The 19,606-nt window shown below is 46.4% G+C and overlaps 1 protein-coding gene across 1 annotated transcript in view; it reads right to left on the bottom strand.

Annotated features, from left to right (window-relative positions):
- Positions 1 to 19,606, bottom strand: part of LOC141080603 (acetylserotonin O-methyltransferase-like) — a 293,335-nt gene that overhangs the window by 238,255 nt on the left and 35,474 nt on the right. The window contains exon 2 of the mRNA XM_073565940.1: positions 7,327 to 7,501. Within this exon, the coding sequence (XP_073422041.1) occupies positions 7,327 to 7,501 (175 nt within the window). The remainder of the gene's footprint in view (positions 1 to 7,326; positions 7,502 to 19,606) is intronic.

Here is a 19,606-nt window from a genome sequence, read left to right as displayed (position 1 = left end):
TGAGCCTGCCTCATACTGTATAGACATATATTTTGAATGTGTACGCTATCCATACATGTTATCCGGGGATACGGTACCCCTTCTAACCTTTGTGCAATGACGTGCAATCCATACTGGGCCTAACACCGTCTGAGCCTGCCTCATGCTGTATAGACATATATTTTGAATGTGTACGCTATCCATACATGTTATCCGGGGATACGTTACCCCTTCTAACCTTTGTGCAATGACGTGCAATCCATACTGGGCCTAACACCGTCTGAGCCTGCCTCATGCTGTATAGACATATATTTTGAATGTGTACGCTATCCATACATGTTATCCGGGGATACGGTACCCCTTCTAACCTTTGTGCAATGACGTGCAATCCATACTGGGCCTAACACCGTCTGAGCCTGCCTCATGCTGTATAGACATATATTTTGAATGTGTACGCTATCCTTACATGTTATCCGGGGATACGGTACCCCTTCTAACCTTTGTGCAATGACGTGCAATCCATACTGGGCCTAACACCGTCTGAGCCTGCCTCATGCTGTATAGACATATATTTTGAATGTGTACGCTATCCATACATGTTATCCGGGGATACGGTACCCCTTCTAACCTTTGTGCAATGACGTGCAATCCATACTGGGCCTAACACCGTCTGCGCCTGCCTCATGCTGTATAGACATATATTTTGAATGTGTACGCTATCCATACATGTTATCCGGGGATACGGTACCCCTTCTAACCTTTGTGCAATGACGTGCAATCCATACTGGGCCTAACACCGTCTGAGCCTGCCTCATGCTGTATAGACATATATTTTGAATGTGTACGCTATCCATACATGTTATCCAGGGATACGGTACCCTTTCTAACCTTTGTGCAATCACGTGCAATCCATACTGGGCGTGAGAACGGCTGGCGAGCTGTTAAGCAAGCTACAGCACCTGTCCAGACAAGTACAGGGATTCCCTAGCGAGGAGACTTATTTGATTGTTTTCTATGTTGGGACAGCAATTTTTGGGGAGCACTATACTCTGGAGAATGATAGATGGGGCCCACCATACACTGGAACATTCCAAAGGTGGACATCAGACACTGGAGCAGCATTTACAGGGCCCATTATACACTAGAGCAGTAGAAATGGGGCCCATTATGTTTGGAGCATTATTTGGGCCCATAAGACAGTGGAGCTTCATCCATGGGGACCAACATATACTGTAGCATTATGTGGAGCTCATCATATACTGTTTCAAACATTATATGGGACCAATGATTTTGTATGGCGAAATAGATGGGCCTCGTCATGAGATGTAAAAAGTGAGGTATTTTTCATTGTACTATACCGCTATTTCTCTGCCGTATCGGAGCATGATGAGTTGTGGTATATGTTAAAGGGGCGCTCTTTCGCCCAGGGCACATGAAAACCTGCAGCCAGCCCTCCCCCCCCACAAATTTAGCCAAATAACCCCCATTTTTCAGTGCGTAACTTGTATTATGAAGTTAATTAAGGTTGACAAGCTTAAGTAAGAAGAATTGATGCTTTTGGCATTCAAATGGGCACTGTAGGTGTGTTTCCTGTCCTCCTCTCACTGCCGATTTTTATTCCCCATTGATTTACATTGGGTTTCGTGTTTCGGGACGACCCCGACTTTTCCCTATAATCGGACGATCTTGCTCGACCCGACTTTTGGAAAAGTCGGGTTTCACGAAACGAAACGCGACCCTAAAAAAGCAAAAGTCGCTCAACTCTACCCACCACCTGTGTGCATCTTCTCCTCCACCCGGATCCATCACCATAACTGGATCCTTCACCATAGTGCAGCCTTGGAGCAGAGTCCCCACCACTAGTTGCAGCTGTCCAGTAACAGAGCCCCAAAGATGAGTTCAGCTCCTGCCCAAAAAATCCAGCATGCTTGAGTCCAGCTCTCAGCAACCAAGTCCCGCATGCTGAGTGCAACTCTCTCCATAGTCGTCACTCCACCAAGCCATGCAAGCACTTCCTGCCAACACCATAAACTGTGACTCCACCACGCCATGCCAGCCCTTCTTGCAGACCACCTATCTGCCACTCGTCCCCTATGGCTGGGCTGTGCAGGACTCATGTTCAGCTCCTTCATTCACCCAGGCTTCCTTGTGAACAACTGACACACAATCAATATCACCCACAGTGATTGAACCCACCTGGCTCTCTTTTATAGAGCCAAACACCTGATTTGTAATTAAGTGCACATTAAACCAAAGAAACTAATGTGCACTACCGCTCACCACCACCAGGGTAACTAGAATGAACGACACCACGTGTAATAATTCTAATGGCCACCGGGGGCAATCAACCCACTTTGGCACCTAGCCAAAGGAAAAAAGTTCACTTATCCATTTAAACTGACAGATCCACGCTGGATCATGACAGCTATGTCCTGTGCTGCTGGCCTCTACCTTCAGATTACCAATGGCTACCCTTTGTAATGGACGTCAACTCCCAATTGGATGCAGTGGTGCTTTATGATAACCTTTCACATTTTTCGTAGTCACAGACGTGTGACATTCCTGCCACCATTTTTCACTGTCTCCTCTCATGTCAATCCCATAGAATCCCCTACGGCCTGTGGCTTGTGTGTTTTGCACTCAAAAGTGACCAGACAGATCATGATAGGCAGTGAGGACCATGTCTACAGCTCTCCCTGTGATCACAATTTGATGGAGACGAGTTACTGTGATGGGACCGACGCTACTGCGAAACAACAACCCTTTGTTCCCTAATTTGCATTTTAGCTGTATCCACAGTTAAAGTTATTTAGAGTCAGCATCGCCTCTGCGAATTCTCCCGGGAGGTTTTCCCGTGATTAATAATTCAAAAACATCTAAAATCACTTGACTTTGCATCTGTACTTTTATCCATCTACCTTCCTCTATCGGAGAGTCTGGACTGGCAAACTGACACTGAAATATAAACGAAGATTTCAAAGTACTCCAACACTGTATACTGGTGTATGTTTCTAATACATTTCCCTTTTTCTTATTTTTATATTCTGGTGTAATCCAAACTGAGCCTGTGAGAGTTTGTGTCTTACTATGATAAAATATAAGGAGATTTAAAATGACACCAACACTGTATGCAGCTGAACGATTGTAAAACATTACCCTTTTTCAAGTTTTTATATTCTTGTGTAATCCATACTGAGCCTGTGAGAGGCCGTGTGTTACTCTTGAAATATATATGTAGATCACCAAATGACCCCAACACTGTATACAGCAGTACGCTTGGGATCCTTTCCCCTTTTACTGCTTTTTATATTGTTGTGTAATCCATATGGGCCTCAGAGCGTCTGTGTCTGCCTCCTGAAATAAATACGGAGATTTTGAATGTTGAAACTATACTATATATACCTTGTATCTGGTGATAATGTATCCTTTTTCTACTTTTTAGGTTGTTGTCGAATCCATACTGGCCATGACAGCGTCTGTGTCTGCCTCCTCAAATATATACGTAGATTTAGAATGTTGAAACTATACAATTTATCCCTGTTATCTTGTGTTAAAATGAAACACCACGCAGGGCCAGGGGTTACTCAGTACCGGGCCTTTCAGGCTCTTTTAAGGGGGAAGTATGTCACGGTGGTGACTGGGACTCGGTCCGTGTCCCTGGGTGTCCAAAAAAGAAGATGACAGTTCAGATGAGGGGGAAGATGGTATGATAATTAATTTGGAAAAGGGGGATCGTGACGCCACCCGTGGTAATCGGCTAGGGTAGCCAACGCTTCAAAGCAGATCCTCTGGGCCGGTGTTAAAGCAGCCAAGATGATGAAGCTCTGCACGGGCAGAGCTGTATCCCAGGGCAGTTGAGATGGTGTTTGTGAGCCATTGACGGTGATGGTGAGTGTAGCGTGTGTAGCAGGCGAGTTATAAAAGTCACCAAGGACACAGTTGGGTGCGGCTTCTGATTTTTTCCTCTAAAGTTTTGTGCACAAGATGACCCGATTGGTACTGTGTCATCCGAGGGAGGGGTCTGGCAAACTCCAAGCTAGATCAGGAACACCTGTTCAAGACTCCTCCTTGTGTATCCTTTCTAGGCTGCGTCTCTGTGCTGATCTCTGCCTTTCTTCCTGCTGTGCGCCTTCACAAACAGTGTCCCATGCCAGCAGCCACGGATCACACCAGGCGACGTGGGTCAAGCTCCGGGGTCCTTTATTCCAACAGCTGCCTTTTGAGTATTGAATGCGGCTGCAACTGAGGCACTTAAAGTTACCTCAGCCTCCGTCTTTCTAGCTGAGACCTGTATTTCTCCAGTACCTTCAGGAGCCACCTTCCCCAACGAGGTCTGGTCCTTCTTTCTCCAGAAACGGGCTTCACCGGTGGCTTATTGCACTTCCCGTGCACCAAGGACCCCTTCCTTCCAGTCTATGAGCTTGGACAAGAGTTTTCTCTCTTCTTTGACCCTCAGCCCTCTCACAGCAATCCTGCTCTTACTCTGTCCTGTCACCGACTGACAATTCTCTAGAAAGATCCATTTACCTCAGACTAGCTCCACCCATCAACTGTCAGCTTGCTCTTTCTGATTGGATGGCCACAATCTCTCCACTACATAAGCTCCTCCCACTGTACCTACCTTCCACACTAACCCCTAACACCCTTTCCTAGTCAGTCTGGGATGAGGACATCCTCCTGCCGGGTACACCCAGAAAGCACTGACTAACTAGTGTGTGTGTTGAGTGCAGGGTTAGGAGTCCTGAGTGGTGATCCCTCCTTACCTGAGGGAGGGATACCACACCTTTGGATGAGGTGTAGTACCTCTGTGGTGACCGTACCCTCAGGGGCGCCATAGTACCCTTTCTCAACTTTCGATATTGTTGTCGGATCCATACTGGGCCTGAGAGCATCTGTTTTTGCCTCCTGAATTGATACGGAGATTCAGTATGTTTAAACTAAACTATATATACCTTGTATCTAGTGATACTGTACCCTTTTGAAAATTTTTAGATTATTGTCTAATCCATACTGAGCCTGTGACCATCTGTGTCTGCCTCATGAAATATATATGGAGATTTGCGATTATCCCTAGACTGTATAGAGCTGTCCGCTTCTGAAACAGTATCATATTTCTGCTGGTATTTTTAGTCCATTTTCAAACATTTTTTTACGTATGGTGGAAGAGGCAGCGGACGTGGGTGTGGGGAGGCCAGCTGGTACTGATGGTGGTGGTGGTGCATCTGCTGGTATTGCCAAAAGCACAATAGCAGCTATGGAAGGAGGTGTTTATCCTGCGTCATCAGCTGGCACAAGAAGGCCTTTAAGGCTCCCTTTCCTGGGATTAGGTAAACTGCTTTTAAAGCCGGAGCATCAGGAACAGGTTTTGGCTTACATTGCCAAAACAGCCTCCTGCTCTATTGCCTCCTCTTCTGAAGTTACAAAAACTTAAAGCACAGAGTCGTCAGTGCAGGCTTCTGGTCAGGAACCACCCCTTTCCTTGTCTCCTTCACCCCCATTAAAAGTGAAGGATGCGGCAGCCCACACTTCAGATTACTCCATGGAGCTCTTTTCACAGGTCATGCCTGTGTTATCAAGTGAAATTCTGAATTCCCCAGTCCAACATGAATCGGAGATGGAGTGCACTGATGCATAGCCACTGCTAGATGATTCCGCTGGTACATTCACCCACAGCACTACATTCCTCTCGCACTCTTTAGAGCCAGAATGTGACACTGATGAAACTCAGGTGCCCCTTCCCGCACACTATACCACCTTACATGGTGACGCAGAGGAAGGTGCAGATGAAAGTGCCGGTTCCCAGAGCAGGTGGGCGGGTCCTACTCATGGGCGACGGCAGTGGCACAGGGCCCCTCATAGTATGCAAAAGTGTCGCTGCCGGTGGGAGGGCCCACTCGCCATCAGACATACCGTCGTACTATGAGGGGCCCTGTGCCAGTGCCATCGCCCACGAGTGGGCCCCCCATGCTTGCTCATGGCCACAGCACTTGCAATACTTACCTCTCCCTGCTCCACCACCGTGATGTCTTCTGCCTTTCCTGACAGTGACATTCAGGTTACAGAGCGCAATGACATCATGTCTGTATGCCCTCTACTGAAACAGTGCAAGTGCAGAAAGCTTTAAAATGGCAATGCTGAGGAGTCCAGAGTAGAGCAGTGCCCAGTGAGGAGAGGTATTTAACTTTTTTAAAATGTTGGGAGCATTTTTTGGGGAGCAATAAATACTGGAGAATGATATATGGGGCCCATCATACACTGGAGCATCATCCATTTGGCCCATCATATACTGGAGCATTCCAAATGGGGGACATCAGACACTGGAGCAGCATTTATGGGGCCCATTATACATTGGAGCATTAGAAATGGGGCACATTATATATGGAGCATTATTTGGTCCCATAACACACTGGAGCATCGTCCATGGGGACCAACATATACTGGAGCATTCCAAATGGGGAAGATCAGACACTGGAGCAGCATTTACGGGGCCCATTATACACTGGAGCATTATTGGGGCCCATAAGACAGTGGAGCAGCATCCATGGGGACCAACATATACTGTAGCATTATGTGGAGCTCATCATATACTGTATGGAACGTTATATGGGACCAATTATTCTGTATGGAGAAATATATGGGGCTCATTATTCTGTATGGCGCACTAGATGGTGGACATAATACTGTATGGAGTAATATACTGTCCGTTTTCTGAGCTATTGTAGAATTTAAAAAAGATAATATCAGTCATGTCATGTAAACAGTGAAGTATTTTTCATTGTACTATACCTATATTTCTGTGCTGTATCGGAAAATTATGAATTGTGGTATGTGTTAAAAGGGCGCACTGACACCCTTTGGCCCAGGGCACACGAAAACCTGGCGCCAGCCCTACCCCCCCACAACCTAAGCCAAATAACCCCCAGTATTCAAAGCGTAACTATTATTATAAAGTAAATTAAGGTTGCCAAGCTTAAGTAATAAGAATTGATGTAGTTGGCATTGAAATGGGCACGGTAGGTGTGTTTACTGTCCTCCACTCCCTGCCGACTTGGCTTCCCCATTGACTTGCATTGGGTTTCGTGTTTCAGTCGGACCCCAACTTTCCCTATAGTCGGCCTATTTCGTTCAACCCGACTTTTTAGAAAGTCAGGTTTCATGAAACCCGACTCAACCCGAAAAAAGGCAAAGTCACTCATCTCTAAACAGGGTGGTATGGGGGCCATGTGGGGGATTGTGTTGGGACGTCATGTTCAACCTTGAGGACAACTTTACATGTGATGATATATTTGACTTGAACCCAGAATTATAGACTCTAATGAGAAACTTTAATTCCTAAAATTAAGTTACCTTCATTATTTTTCCAGTCAACCTTTAAAAGCTTCAGTCCAACACAGGCATCAAGCAAGCGCTCCATCCCATCCACACTGGTGTTCAAACGAGAAGCAATGGTTGCTGCAGACACTGGTTCCTGTGCTTCATATAGAAAATCAAATACTCCCAGCTCACATGCTGTGAACAAGGTCTACAAAAGGAAAAAAACAGAAAATTAAAATTACATTCAGATATCTGCTGCATGTCAATAGTATTAGACGTCTTTTGTAAATAAAAAAAAAACCATGTAAGCGAAGTGTAACCAACATATGGTTAAGTTTGTCCTAGTGGGATCCTGAAGCCAAGTGCCCCTGTGCAGTTTGAGGAGGGATAGGGTACTGTGCAGCCATGAATCGAGTGCAATAGTCAAAGGGTTTACTATTGTTTTTTCAGTGAGTCTAATTAAAGGACAAAAAAAAAATCATGTACTTTACCCGTACTTGCAAATGGATCTGCAGCAGGCAGAGGTGATGAGATGGTTTGTATGAGCGGCACCTCGATATGCTGCAATATTACAGCACATTGTTTCTGGTCTTGCTGTGTTACACACAAATGCTATTTGACAGCCTAGCCACAAGCAGGCAGCAATAATATAATAACTTTCTTTATTCCATCACAGTTTCTGGGCTAAAAACAATAAAATCAGCTGTTACTCTTCCTCCCAAGGATCAGGGCTGCATCTCCATTGCCGCTCTCGTGATTGTTTACAGGCTGCAACAGTGACCGCTGCAGCTAATCACTGGGCTCAGCAGTTTTGCTGATTTAGCCTCTTAATTCCCCAAAGCAATGATTTTATTTTTAACACGGGCATAATAATGGAGCAAAAAAAGTTATAAAGAGTAAACCATCTTATCAGCCCCCAAGGAAATGTTCAGGAATCTCTGCACCTTGCCAAATCCAAGTGTTGTGTAATGTACTGACCCTTATCATTTGGGCTCCAGTTCCAGGTGTCCTTATGTGAAGGGTTAATACTAAAATCAGAGCTGAAGTTTCACTTCTCCATTTTTCCTGAAGGTTTCGTTTCTCCATTTTTGTTGCTGTAAGATAAATTTTTGTAATTGGCATGGGCTGTCATGAAACCAGACTGTTCCCATCAGGTGCAATATAAGGGAGGCGGGGGGTGTAAAACTCTGAAGAATATGCCATTATATTGCTTTCTATGCTATTTGGATATGGACATATATGTAGTTTCCGGTTTTCTTGCAATATTATTGGCTTATAAAGTGAAGCGATGTTATTGGTAGTTGAGAACTTTGCATTATTAAGCAAAATGTTATAAAAGAAGTGACTAGAATAAAGGGGCTTGGTGATCTGCCTTGATCCTCCCGTACAGAGACCCCCATCTCCGAGTGGTCATTTGAGTTGCCAGCAACACTCTGGAATAATTTGGACATCACTGGCTCAACCGTGAAGGGTTAATTTAGCCCCCCCTCAATAGCTACCCCGACAGCTGGTGCCCAATATGGGGCCCCCGAACAGGGACGCCTCTGCCCCCAGAGGACAACAAGACAAAGGACCCTCGGAGCAGACACAGGTGCTGGAAAATTGGGACTGATCATCCCCCACAACAACCACGGCAGTTTATCTGTTCAGACTGACCGTTGGTGTGGTTTTCCTGTGCTTGTTGCTGCAAACAGGATCTGAGGTTTGTCCCCGTGGTGGTGTGTTTCATGGGTGGAATCATATAGAGGTGCAGTCCCGTTAGGTGCCCAGTGCTCGAACCGTGCCTCATAAGGGACGGACACCCCGGATTGACCAGTGATTGTGGCTCTCTTTATAGTCAAAATATCCTGAAATCCTGATTCACTGTTAGTAATCAGGCGTGGTGATGTGATTGAAGACTGGGTAGGATACGTAACTCAGGTATATATTGATAGATATATATATAACCAGAGGTGTCCGGAGGGATAGTCTGAGACGCCCTCCTCCTTTCACTGAATACCGCGAATTTTGGGCAATCCCAGAGGGGGATTATTGACCCGGTGGAACAGACTGATACGGCCGCTCCAGATCTGTGCACAACTGAAGTAAGGATATTTAGCTCTAAATGAGAGAATCCATGGAAGGAAAAGAAGAATTTTGTGGCTTGGCACATGAATTGTGTGACAAAGGTGTTAGGAAGAACGGAGAAAGTGAATTCTGATTGTTTCTGTTACTGCTATGTTGAAGAAGGAAAAATTGTCTATTTTTATGGCAAGGACTGGATGTATTGTGGTTCAAGAAAGTGATTGTGGTGTGAGAATTGAGGAAGTGATTAAAGAAGGAACTGAGATTGATACTAATGTGTCAGGCAGACAAATAGTTAAAAGTGATGATTTGAAAGAAGAGGTCTCCCTGCTAGATGACAATTGTACAAGGAGACCCCCGAGTCGCAGCCCTGCTATGTCTAATATTGCTAGTGGTTATGAGTATACTCCCTTCACCTCATCACAAATAGACACTCTTTGCAATCAATTACCCGATCCAGAGACTTCCCCCATGGCTTTCTACAGGCAAATGGCAGCAAATCAAGAGATTTATTCTACTCCCCGAAGAGATCTATTGCACATACTTCGAGTAAAAGCTGGGGAGTGGTATTTTCCAATTATTGAGGGTGGCATAATGTATAATGTGAATCTGGATGGGGAAACCTATGATAGTGGTGCTGATTTCTGCAATGCTTTAAAGGTTTGGGCACAAGATAAATTAGCGGACCAAGCTACCTCTCTCACAGATATCACACAGGCCAAAGGGGAGACTGCCGAGAAGTTCTATGGGCGTCTTATGGTAGTATTTAGAGATCTGGGATTCTCACTGTATAATGAAGCCTGTTATGATTGAGTCACCGTGGGAGGCAAAAACAGAAATGCTAGCTAAGTCCAGAAAACCAGAGAAGTTGGCAGCTATCGGATTGCAGACCCCTGAACCTATCAACACAACTAGCAGTAGCCGTGGGGGGTTCCTACGATGCCCTAGACCCCTCGATCACAGCCAGAGAAATAACTAGGCCTAAAGAAAGAAAGGGGAAAACTAAACTGCCCCAGAGCAGACCCCAAAGCAATAGGCAGCCCCCAACATTTAATGACGGTGAAGCAAGATGAAAACACTAACACAGGCAGAAAGATAGACTGAGCAAAGACGGGGCTCAATCTAGCTGAATAGAAAAGGACAGGAAGGCTGCTGTCTGCAATCCGTGAAAAATCCTATGAAAATAAGAGCCAACAGACTGACAGTGAAAAAGGCCCTGAAGACGCTACGCTTCAAAAAAGCTATGTCAGTACTCAGGAATATTCTGAAGACAGAGCTACAGGCAAAAGGAAATTCAGCTCACCCCAGCAGGGAATGGCAGAATCCAGAAAAGCAAGGAAAACAAAAACTAAACACTAATGCAAACAGGCAAAGCAGAAAAACTTAGCTTAGAGGAGCAGGAATCAGACTGGTGTCCTAGAAGTCCACAGAAAAATCATCCGCAGGGCAGAAGGGCATCGGCAGCCTTATATCCAGTCCGTGACTCCACTCATCCAGTCATCCTCATCAGGCTCAGGTGCCTGATAATCAGGCTCATTACCTTCCTTCACCAGAATAGGGAGTTCACCAGACCTCAGTGACGAAGGGGAAAATGAACTCACAACAGAAGCCCATACACATTTTTTGTGGCAGCTTTGATGTCCAGCCTTAAACCCGAATTGCAAGAGGCAATAATTTCAGTTAGACCTGATGTTGAGAATTCCACTCCGGACAATGCATTGAAAGTGATAAAAAGTTTTCAGAAGAATTTAACCCGTTCTGCAGCAGCAAGGAAACAGAAAAATAAATCAACAGCGGCAGCTGTGACAGCCGCCCCTGCTCTAACAGCAGCAGCCCCCACTTTTGCTGACAGTACCTATTATCATCCGCCGCCAGCCTTAGTAGTGGTTCACCAGATCCAGAGGAAAAAAAAAGCTTTCAGAAGACTTTAACCCGCTCTGTTCAGCAGAGAGAGAGAGAGAGAAGGAAAAAAAAAAGCTAGCAGCCGTAGCTGCTCCAGCCCCCTCCCATCGTCCCCACTGCAGCTGTGAACACACAGCTCCCCCTCAAATTCCAGCTCCCGCGCTCCAATATCTCTTCCAATCCTATGACTGGGAACCCTGCTAATTCTCGTCAGCAATTCTGGTGCTGTGCCCAATTCGGACACTTTCAGAGAGATTGTCATACAGGCCGCTGTTTTAATCGGGGTAGATGGCAGACCCAATTAATATACTTTTATAAACCCCATAAAACCCTTCCCCGAGGTTACTATTCAGTTTGTAATCTCTCCCACATGTCCTGTAAATTTACTAGGGGCAGATTTATTATCACAGTTCTGCTCCAGAATGCAATTCCAAGATGATGGTCAGATGGCTCTTACGTTACATAACCCCTATGTATATGAAGACAGTGAGGAAATCTGTATTTTGCAGGCCCTTCTTACGGTTATGATGGCCCTGATAGGCTCAGATCCACCCCCAATATTGCCTGAGGATCAACGACTCACCCCATACCTCTCAGAGATACCATCTAAACTTTGGTCAAAAGGGCCAAATGATATAGGGAAAATGCCAGTAGAACCAGTAAAAGTGTTTCTCAAACTGGGTGCTTAATCCACATACTCTTTTGTCCCAAATACCCCAGGATGCTGCTTGGTTTACAGTTATTGATCTTACCAATGCCTTCTTTAGCATTCCGTTACACCCAGACTGCCAGTTTCTATTTGCATTCACTTATCAGGAACGACAGTTAACATGGACAGTTATGCCATAAGGGGCCCAAAACAGTCCCAACCAGTTTGCAAAAAATATGAGCAGGTGTCTTTTGCCATTGTTGCCACTGTTAGACTCCTTAAGCATCTGGCAGCACTGAACTGTCGGGTTTCGGCCTCGAGACTTCAGTTCTGCCTTGGTCAAGTGATGTTCTTGGGTCACTGTCACCTTCAGGGTGTCAGACACCTCGCAGAAGAAAGAAAAATAGCTGCCAGCTCCCTTCCTTTCCCAAAAGATGAAACTAGATGAAACTGAACTCTAGCGTTTTCTTGGACTGTGCACTTATTGTTGTCAGTGGATACCGGATGCATCCCGCATAATGCAACCCCTTTACAATGCCTTGAAAGACAGTATAATGAATTATAAGGAAAGATGGCAGTGATGAGGATTACCTCCAATATGATTGTTCCCAACTTCTGACTGAAGAAACAGCTACTCCTCCAAATGTTAGTGAGAATTCACTCCCAAACCTTGATCTGGTGTTATACACGGATGGTTCAAGATATGCTGATGAGTTTGGTAGATTCCACACGGGATACACTGTTACCACAGAGGACACTGTAGTGCACGCAGCTGCACTTCTGCCCTCACAGTCAGCACAAGAAGCAAAACTCCATGCTTTGTCTACTGCATGTACTTTGGCCAAGAACAGACGGGCTAATATATACACGGACTCACGGTATGCATTTGGCATTGCTCACAATTTTGGGGCTCTATGGGCCAATCGAGGGTTTATTACTACTGCCGGAACCCCAGTGAAAAATGATAGCTTTGATAATAGCCACCTGAGTAGGTAATTTTATCGAGTCCATGAGGGTTTTCATTTGCCACATGGACCTACACATCGAGGAAAGAACCAGGCCCTCGCACTGGTGCAAAAATTCTACAGGGCCCCGGTTCTCCAGTTGGCCGGAAGCATTCCCTGTTACCAACATGACTGCGAAGACCACAGCGAAGAAACTGGTGATGGAAGTTATATGCAGTTATGGGGTTCCAGAAGTTGTTGAAAGTGACCAAGGCCCGGCCTTTTCTTCTCATGTGTTCCAAGAAGTTCTGACAATACTTGGATCCACTGTAGCCCTCCATACTCCGTACCACCCACAATCCAGTGGGAAAGTTGAGAGGTTGAACGGCACACTGAAGGGACAATTGACCAAAATGATGCAGGAGACTACGGCTCCATGGCCAGAGATCTTACCCATTGTACTATACCACATCCGTACTACCCCTATTGAAAAACACGGCCTGTCCCCATATGAGATATTGTTTGGTACTAGGCCCCTAGTTGCAAATTTCCAGCCTCAGCAGTTATCAGAAGAGACTGACCCTGCTGTTCAATATGATATTCAGCATAGTAAAAATCTTGCTAACACCCATGCTCTAGTTTCTTCTTCTTTTCCAGATTCAGCAGAAACCGACACCTGTCATAACCTGAAGCCTGGTGATTTGGTAGTCGTGAAAAGTCATGTCAGGAAGCACGGACTAGAACCCTTGTATGACGGTCCCTATCATGTGCTCCTCATCACCCCTACATCAGTGAAACTAGAAGAAGGGCTGACTTGGATTCACGCATCGCACTGCAAGCTGGTTAAACAAGCCAATAGCAAAGAAAGGGGCATAATGTTTTGGTTTTTCGCATTTTTCCATATTATTATTGGCAGAAGTTAAAGTTAGAAGATATTCAAAGACTCAGAGATCAATACGATAAAGACAATGATTGTAATAAGGACAGTTGGTGGTCAGACACCTTCTCCTTTCTCAATCCAGCCAATTGGTTTAAGGGAATTGGGGGCTGGGTAGCTGGGATCTTACAAAGCTTGCTACATGTTGCTGCCTGTATCCTTGTTGTATATGTGATACTAAAACTTGTTTTTTGGTGTTTTTCTGTATGTATTAGGAGGTTCTGCACTAACACAGCTAATGATGATACCAAAGACGCTGTCACCCCTGCTCTTCTCTGCACCAATCTCAAAAGGCTATTTAATGAAGATGTTGAAGCCAAGCATATGGCTACCTACAAAAGATCTCCACCACCGTCATCAAAAATTGTTATTTGTGAATTGCAGTATACAGGGGGGATGGGTGCGCTGCGACAGCCATGACTGGTAACACGGCATCAGTCATGTGAAGACCAGTACCCCTCAAGCTGTTAGCTTGGGATAGCACCTCTGATGCTGCATATGTATTAAAAAAATGTATCTAGGGGGGAATGTGAAGGGTTAATACTAAAATCAGAGCTGAAGTTTCACTTCTCCATTTTTCCTGAAGGTTTCGTTTCTCCATTTTTGTTGCTGTAAGATAAATTTTTGTAATTGGCATGGGCTGTCATGAAACCAGACTGTTCCCATCAGGTGCAAGATAAGGGAGGCGGGGGTGTAAAACTCTGAAGAATATGCCATTATATTGCTTTCTATGCTATTTGGATACGGACATATATGTAGTTTCCGGTTTTCTTGCAATATTATTGGCTGATAAAGTGAAATGATGTTATTGGTAGTTGAGAACTTTGCATAATTAAGCAAAATGTTATAAAAGAAGTGACTAAAATAAAGGAGCTTGGTGATCTGCCTTGATCCTCCCATACAGAGACCCCCGTCTCCGTGTGGTCATTTGAATTGCTAGCAACACTCTGGAATAGTTTGGACATCACTGGCTCAACCTAGCCCTCCCTCAATAGCTACCTCGACACTTACAGGACTGCATTTATGTGATTTCAATTGTTGCTGTCATGTGCTGACTAGAGTTTTAGCCATTTCTTAATGGGCTATTGAAACTGGGTTGAGACTATTGATGAGTGAATATACACGGATAATGGAAGCCCCCATAACAAATATAATGGGGGTCTCATGATAACACAAAGCCTCCCTCCCCCTTATTGTGTATTGTATTATGGTGTATGGCATGGTTTTCTTTGAGGTCAAAAGTTTAACTCTGTCAGGCTGAGTTCACACGTGGCGTTTTTTTCGCGTTTCTGTGGCGGTTTTCACTGCGCGATTTTGCCGCGAAAACACAAAAAATAAGCATCCCACGCATTCCTATGGGATTCCGCAATGCTGTGCTAATGCTGCGGTTTTTACCGCGGCGGAATTGCTGTGGTCTCCTGGTTACACAGGAAACCGGGGTCTGAGGATGAATGTGACCTGCAATCTCAAGCATCAGGGGTGGCAGGTTCGCCCCTTAGTAGGGACTTGAAAGCCAGCAATGATGAAGCTGCTGAGCAGGGCTTGGACAGCTCTAGGATGGGTGAGATTGTCACTGTGCCCCTGTCTGTTTCTTCGTTGTGTAGGGATTCAACTCGCTCAGGAGCCACAGGAGTCAATCAGGAGGCACGTTCCTTTAAAAGTTCAGAGGATTTATTGCTTCATAACCCATAAAGCAGCACATAACACAATGAATAGCCTTTAGCTCAGGCAAAAGCAAGCATTAGTGTCCATGATTTCAGGCTCAGTCCTGGAGCCTCAGCAAAACACAGGAGGCTTATCCCTCCTCACATACAACCAATATACATAGGCCTCCCCGGGTCAGCAGCCTCAGCACGTGGTCTTCAGGAAGGTAGCACACCTTCTTCCACCTAGGCCTGCCGGGACCTTCCACATGGCCCAATCAGATCCATGCGCTCTCTCTCATGTGGCCAGACCTCAGGTAACTTATATGGTCCATAACCACACCCACAGGTGATCACATGGCTATGACCTCACTAAAAGGTCCTATTACACACATCCACACACAGGCTTCCCTGACACATTGTAATGGAAACGTCAGCAGTACCTCTGCAGATCAATACTCGAGCCTGCATCTCAAGTCCACCTACCTTGGGATACATAGCGGTTATTCAGCTTCCTATACCCATTACCACAATGGATATGCCGGTAGGCCTGTCCTGGGACACCCACACAGCGCCCCCTAGCGGACATAGTGGTCACTACACCACATACCTCCCCCTCTGTTCAAACTTGTGGGGTTGAACACATGACATCACCCAGGGATCTCGTGACCGGGCACCCATATCACCTTGCCCTACAAGTCGAGAGGACCATCTCCGTCTGTTTCGGTAGTCTTTACGTTAGGCCTCCCCCGCCCCCAGCGGTCAGTATCTCGGCCTTGGGCTTTGGCCTTCCCGTCAACGTCTGTCAGCGTGACCAGACACTCTTTAGTCTCCACCTGTCTGCAGTGCGCTCCGTCACCCGACCTTTCTCTTACTGGCCAGCTCTCCCGGTTTCGTACGGTCATGAGTCCCACATCCAGTTGGGCTAACTGGCTGGTCTGAGTCTGACCCTCTGTCGCTATGTCCACCACCGGGTCTCGTGCCTAGGCTACTAAGATTAGAACTGCCGCTTGTGGACTCTCGACGTTCTTGCCTTCGACTACCTGTCCTTTCATTATTTGGAGGATCCCTTCAGGTCCTTACACCTGGGGTTGGAGGTGGATGCCACCTGACGTCTGTATCTGCTTATTCAACTGCAGTCGGTCCTGTCTTAGCTGCTCTATCTACTTCAGGTATGCTACCCGATATTCCAGGAGCATGTGAAGCTTCCCAATGCTTTCCATGGAGCCAACCACAATGACTGGAACCATGTCATCTTCAACAGCAACTTGGATTTCCCCAGCAGGTGGGATCCTCACTCTCTTCACACTGGATCGATTTACCATCTCCTGCATCACCTTTCCAAGTCTGCCAATGACTTTCCCCACCAGATTTCTGGGTAACGGAATTATGTCTTCCACAAAGCCCAGCCGACTTTGAGCTTCCCTCGCAAGCTCCAGACGTCGAGCGGCTTTCCTATTACGCACCACGAGTGTTATGAATGAGTCACCGGAGGAGGAAAAAACAAAAATGCAAGCTAAGTCCAGAAAACCGGAGAGGTTGGTAGCTAGCGGATTGCAGACCCCTGATCCTATTCACAACAACTAACAGTAGCCATGGAGCATTCCTACAGTGGTCCTAGACGCCTCTTCACAGCTGGAGAACTAAATAAGCCTAAAGAAAGAAAGGGGAAATCTAAACTGCCCCAGAGCAGACCCCAAAGCAATAGACAGCCCCTAACATGTATTGTCGGTGAAAACAGATGAAAACACAAACAGACAGAAAGACAGGAAGAACAAACGATGGGGCCCAACTAACTAGATAGGAAAGGACAGAAAAGTTGCTGGCTGCAATCCGCAAAAACCCTACCAAAAATGTCCCAACACGTCTGATAGGAAAAACGGCCCTGAAGTCACTAGACTTCAAAATCCCTATATCAGCACTCCGATATATTCTGAAGACAGAGCAAACGAGATTTAACCGATCAGGGACAAAAATGGAAATTCAGCAGAGCCCCAGCCCGGGGCTGGCAGAACACAAAACTAAGCAAATCAGACAAAATCTCATGGAACAATAACAGACAAAACTTAGCTTTAGAAGACAGGAACTGAACTGGAGGACAGAGCTCAGAGCAGAGAAATCACCAGCAACCCTACAGGGCGTCAGCTGCCTTATATCCACTCAGAGATTCCGGATGTCCAATCCCAATCCACCTGTTCAGGTGACAGGTTTCTCCCATCCAAATCAGTTTCACCACCTCCTTTCACCAGCAGAGGGAGTTCATCGGACATCAACGGTGAACGAGAAAATGAGCTCACAACACACGAGCATCTGTTTCGTGCGGAGACATTGTAGGTGCATCTCCTTCAGGACAGCCACCCTTCTCTGTGTCTTCCGTTTCTTCCAGTATCACCAACTGGTCTGTCTCTGGTGCCCAGTTCACACTATAGGCCTTTACTGCATTTTTAAAGGGCTCATGCACACCCTCGCTGGCACATGCTTCTCGCACATCTTCGGGTACCTCCATCACGCACTTGAAGGTCGTGGACTTGCTCTCATCCTGGACAGACGGTTCTGGGTTTACCACAGACACTTCCCTCAAGATATCTGCCCTGACCGGGTGACTGTCTTGTGCAGCTTTTGGCTCACCATCTTCCTGAGATTTACAGTCTTCAAGACCCTTTTCCAAGATGGACTTTGGCAGTTCTGCCTTGTTATCACTCGGGCCCGGCCGCTGTACATCTTCGTCCCAGCTCTTCTCCCGCAGAAGACCTTTTACTACTCCTCTGAGTTCTTCGAGAACTTTATTCCGCTCCTCTGCCAGGTAGCGACGCTCATCCTCTCTTCGGAGAATCTCCTGTTGATGCTTCTCTTGGGCCTCTCTGAGCACGTCCATATCCTTCACTATAGCTTTGTTTATAGTTTGACACCCTGACAGTTGACCTCTGAGCGCAGAGACTTCTTTCTCCAGATCATCCACTCTGTGCTCAGCTGCTTGCCTTAGGACCCTTTCTTGTTCGACATGTTCTTTTACAGTCTCTTTAAGCATCTCTATTGTGTAGTCCTGCTCTATGGTCTCTGCGGGTCTACTACAGGTCTGTTTTACTTCCAGCCCATCACTAACTCCCTCTGTGCTGGCGACTGTCCGAGATAAAGTGACCTCCTTACTACACACTCTTTCCCTTGTGTTGGAGTCACAGTCTGAATTGGAGTCACCACTCACCCTGTCATCCTGGAACAGCCAGTTCCCACTCACACAGGTGTTGGACCTTTTTCCTGGAGGTACCCCGTTTCCCACGGTCACACGTTTGGTCACCCCAGCCAAATCCCCGAGTTGTTCAGACCCACACTTTCTCTCAGTTACCCGAAACTCTGGACTATCGACCTTAGGTGGTGCTACCTCCTCCTTTGAGCCACCCCACATTTCATCAACTTCCCAAGCATCGTCAAACAAGACAAAGTCCCGGCCTCTCTCCAAGGCATACACTAAGTCAGGGGGTATCCCGTCCCCTTGGCACTCACCACCTTTGGTTCCCTCAAACATTACTCTGTCTACGGCCCAGTTCACCGTGACCCCGTGTTTACAGCAAATCCTGACGTTTTTCTCAGTCAGAGAGAAAACGAGAGGAGTTCCTGTCAGAGTCACCTGACTCTTTGTGTCCAGCCTACCAGAGACTCCTTCCCGATGCAGCATCACGGTACACACCTGTGGCCCATCATTATCCGGAAAGATTATCCCCAATTCTTCAAAAGTCATACACATACACTGCGGTTCCCCAGACATGTCCACTGAGGCAACCAGTGCTGCCCCTTTTGAAAACTCGGCCCCTTTCCGGACCACCATCCCAATTTGGGTCACCGCCCCCCTCTGGGACTCCACCCCTTTTGGGTTACCACCCCAATTTGGGTCACCGCCCCCTTTGGAACTCCACCCCCTTATGGGCTACCACCCCAATTTTGGTCACCGCTCCCTTTCGGGATTTCCCCATGTCCGTTCTGCAGAACTTCTTATGCCACATTTCACACAGTACAGTTTATGTCTTTTTGGGCTGGTACTGGCCCTTTAAGCACGATACCACACCAGTTCCTTCTGGCACTGCCACAGCTCCTTGTTATGAATGAGTCACCGTAGGAGGCAAAAACAGAAATACTAGCTAAGTCCAGAAAACCAGAGAAGTTGGCAGCTATCGGATTG

This window comes from Dendrobates tinctorius, unplaced genomic scaffold (assembly GCF_039654945.1).
Source record: "Dendrobates tinctorius isolate UK_male_01 unplaced genomic scaffold, ASM3965494v1 ptg000016l, whole genome shotgun sequence".
Lineage (NCBI taxonomy): Eukaryota > Metazoa > Chordata > Amphibia > Anura > Dendrobatidae > Dendrobates > Dendrobates tinctorius.
The sequence above is the reverse complement of the archived record's forward strand: the minus strand, read 5'-3'. Positions and strand labels throughout refer to the sequence as shown.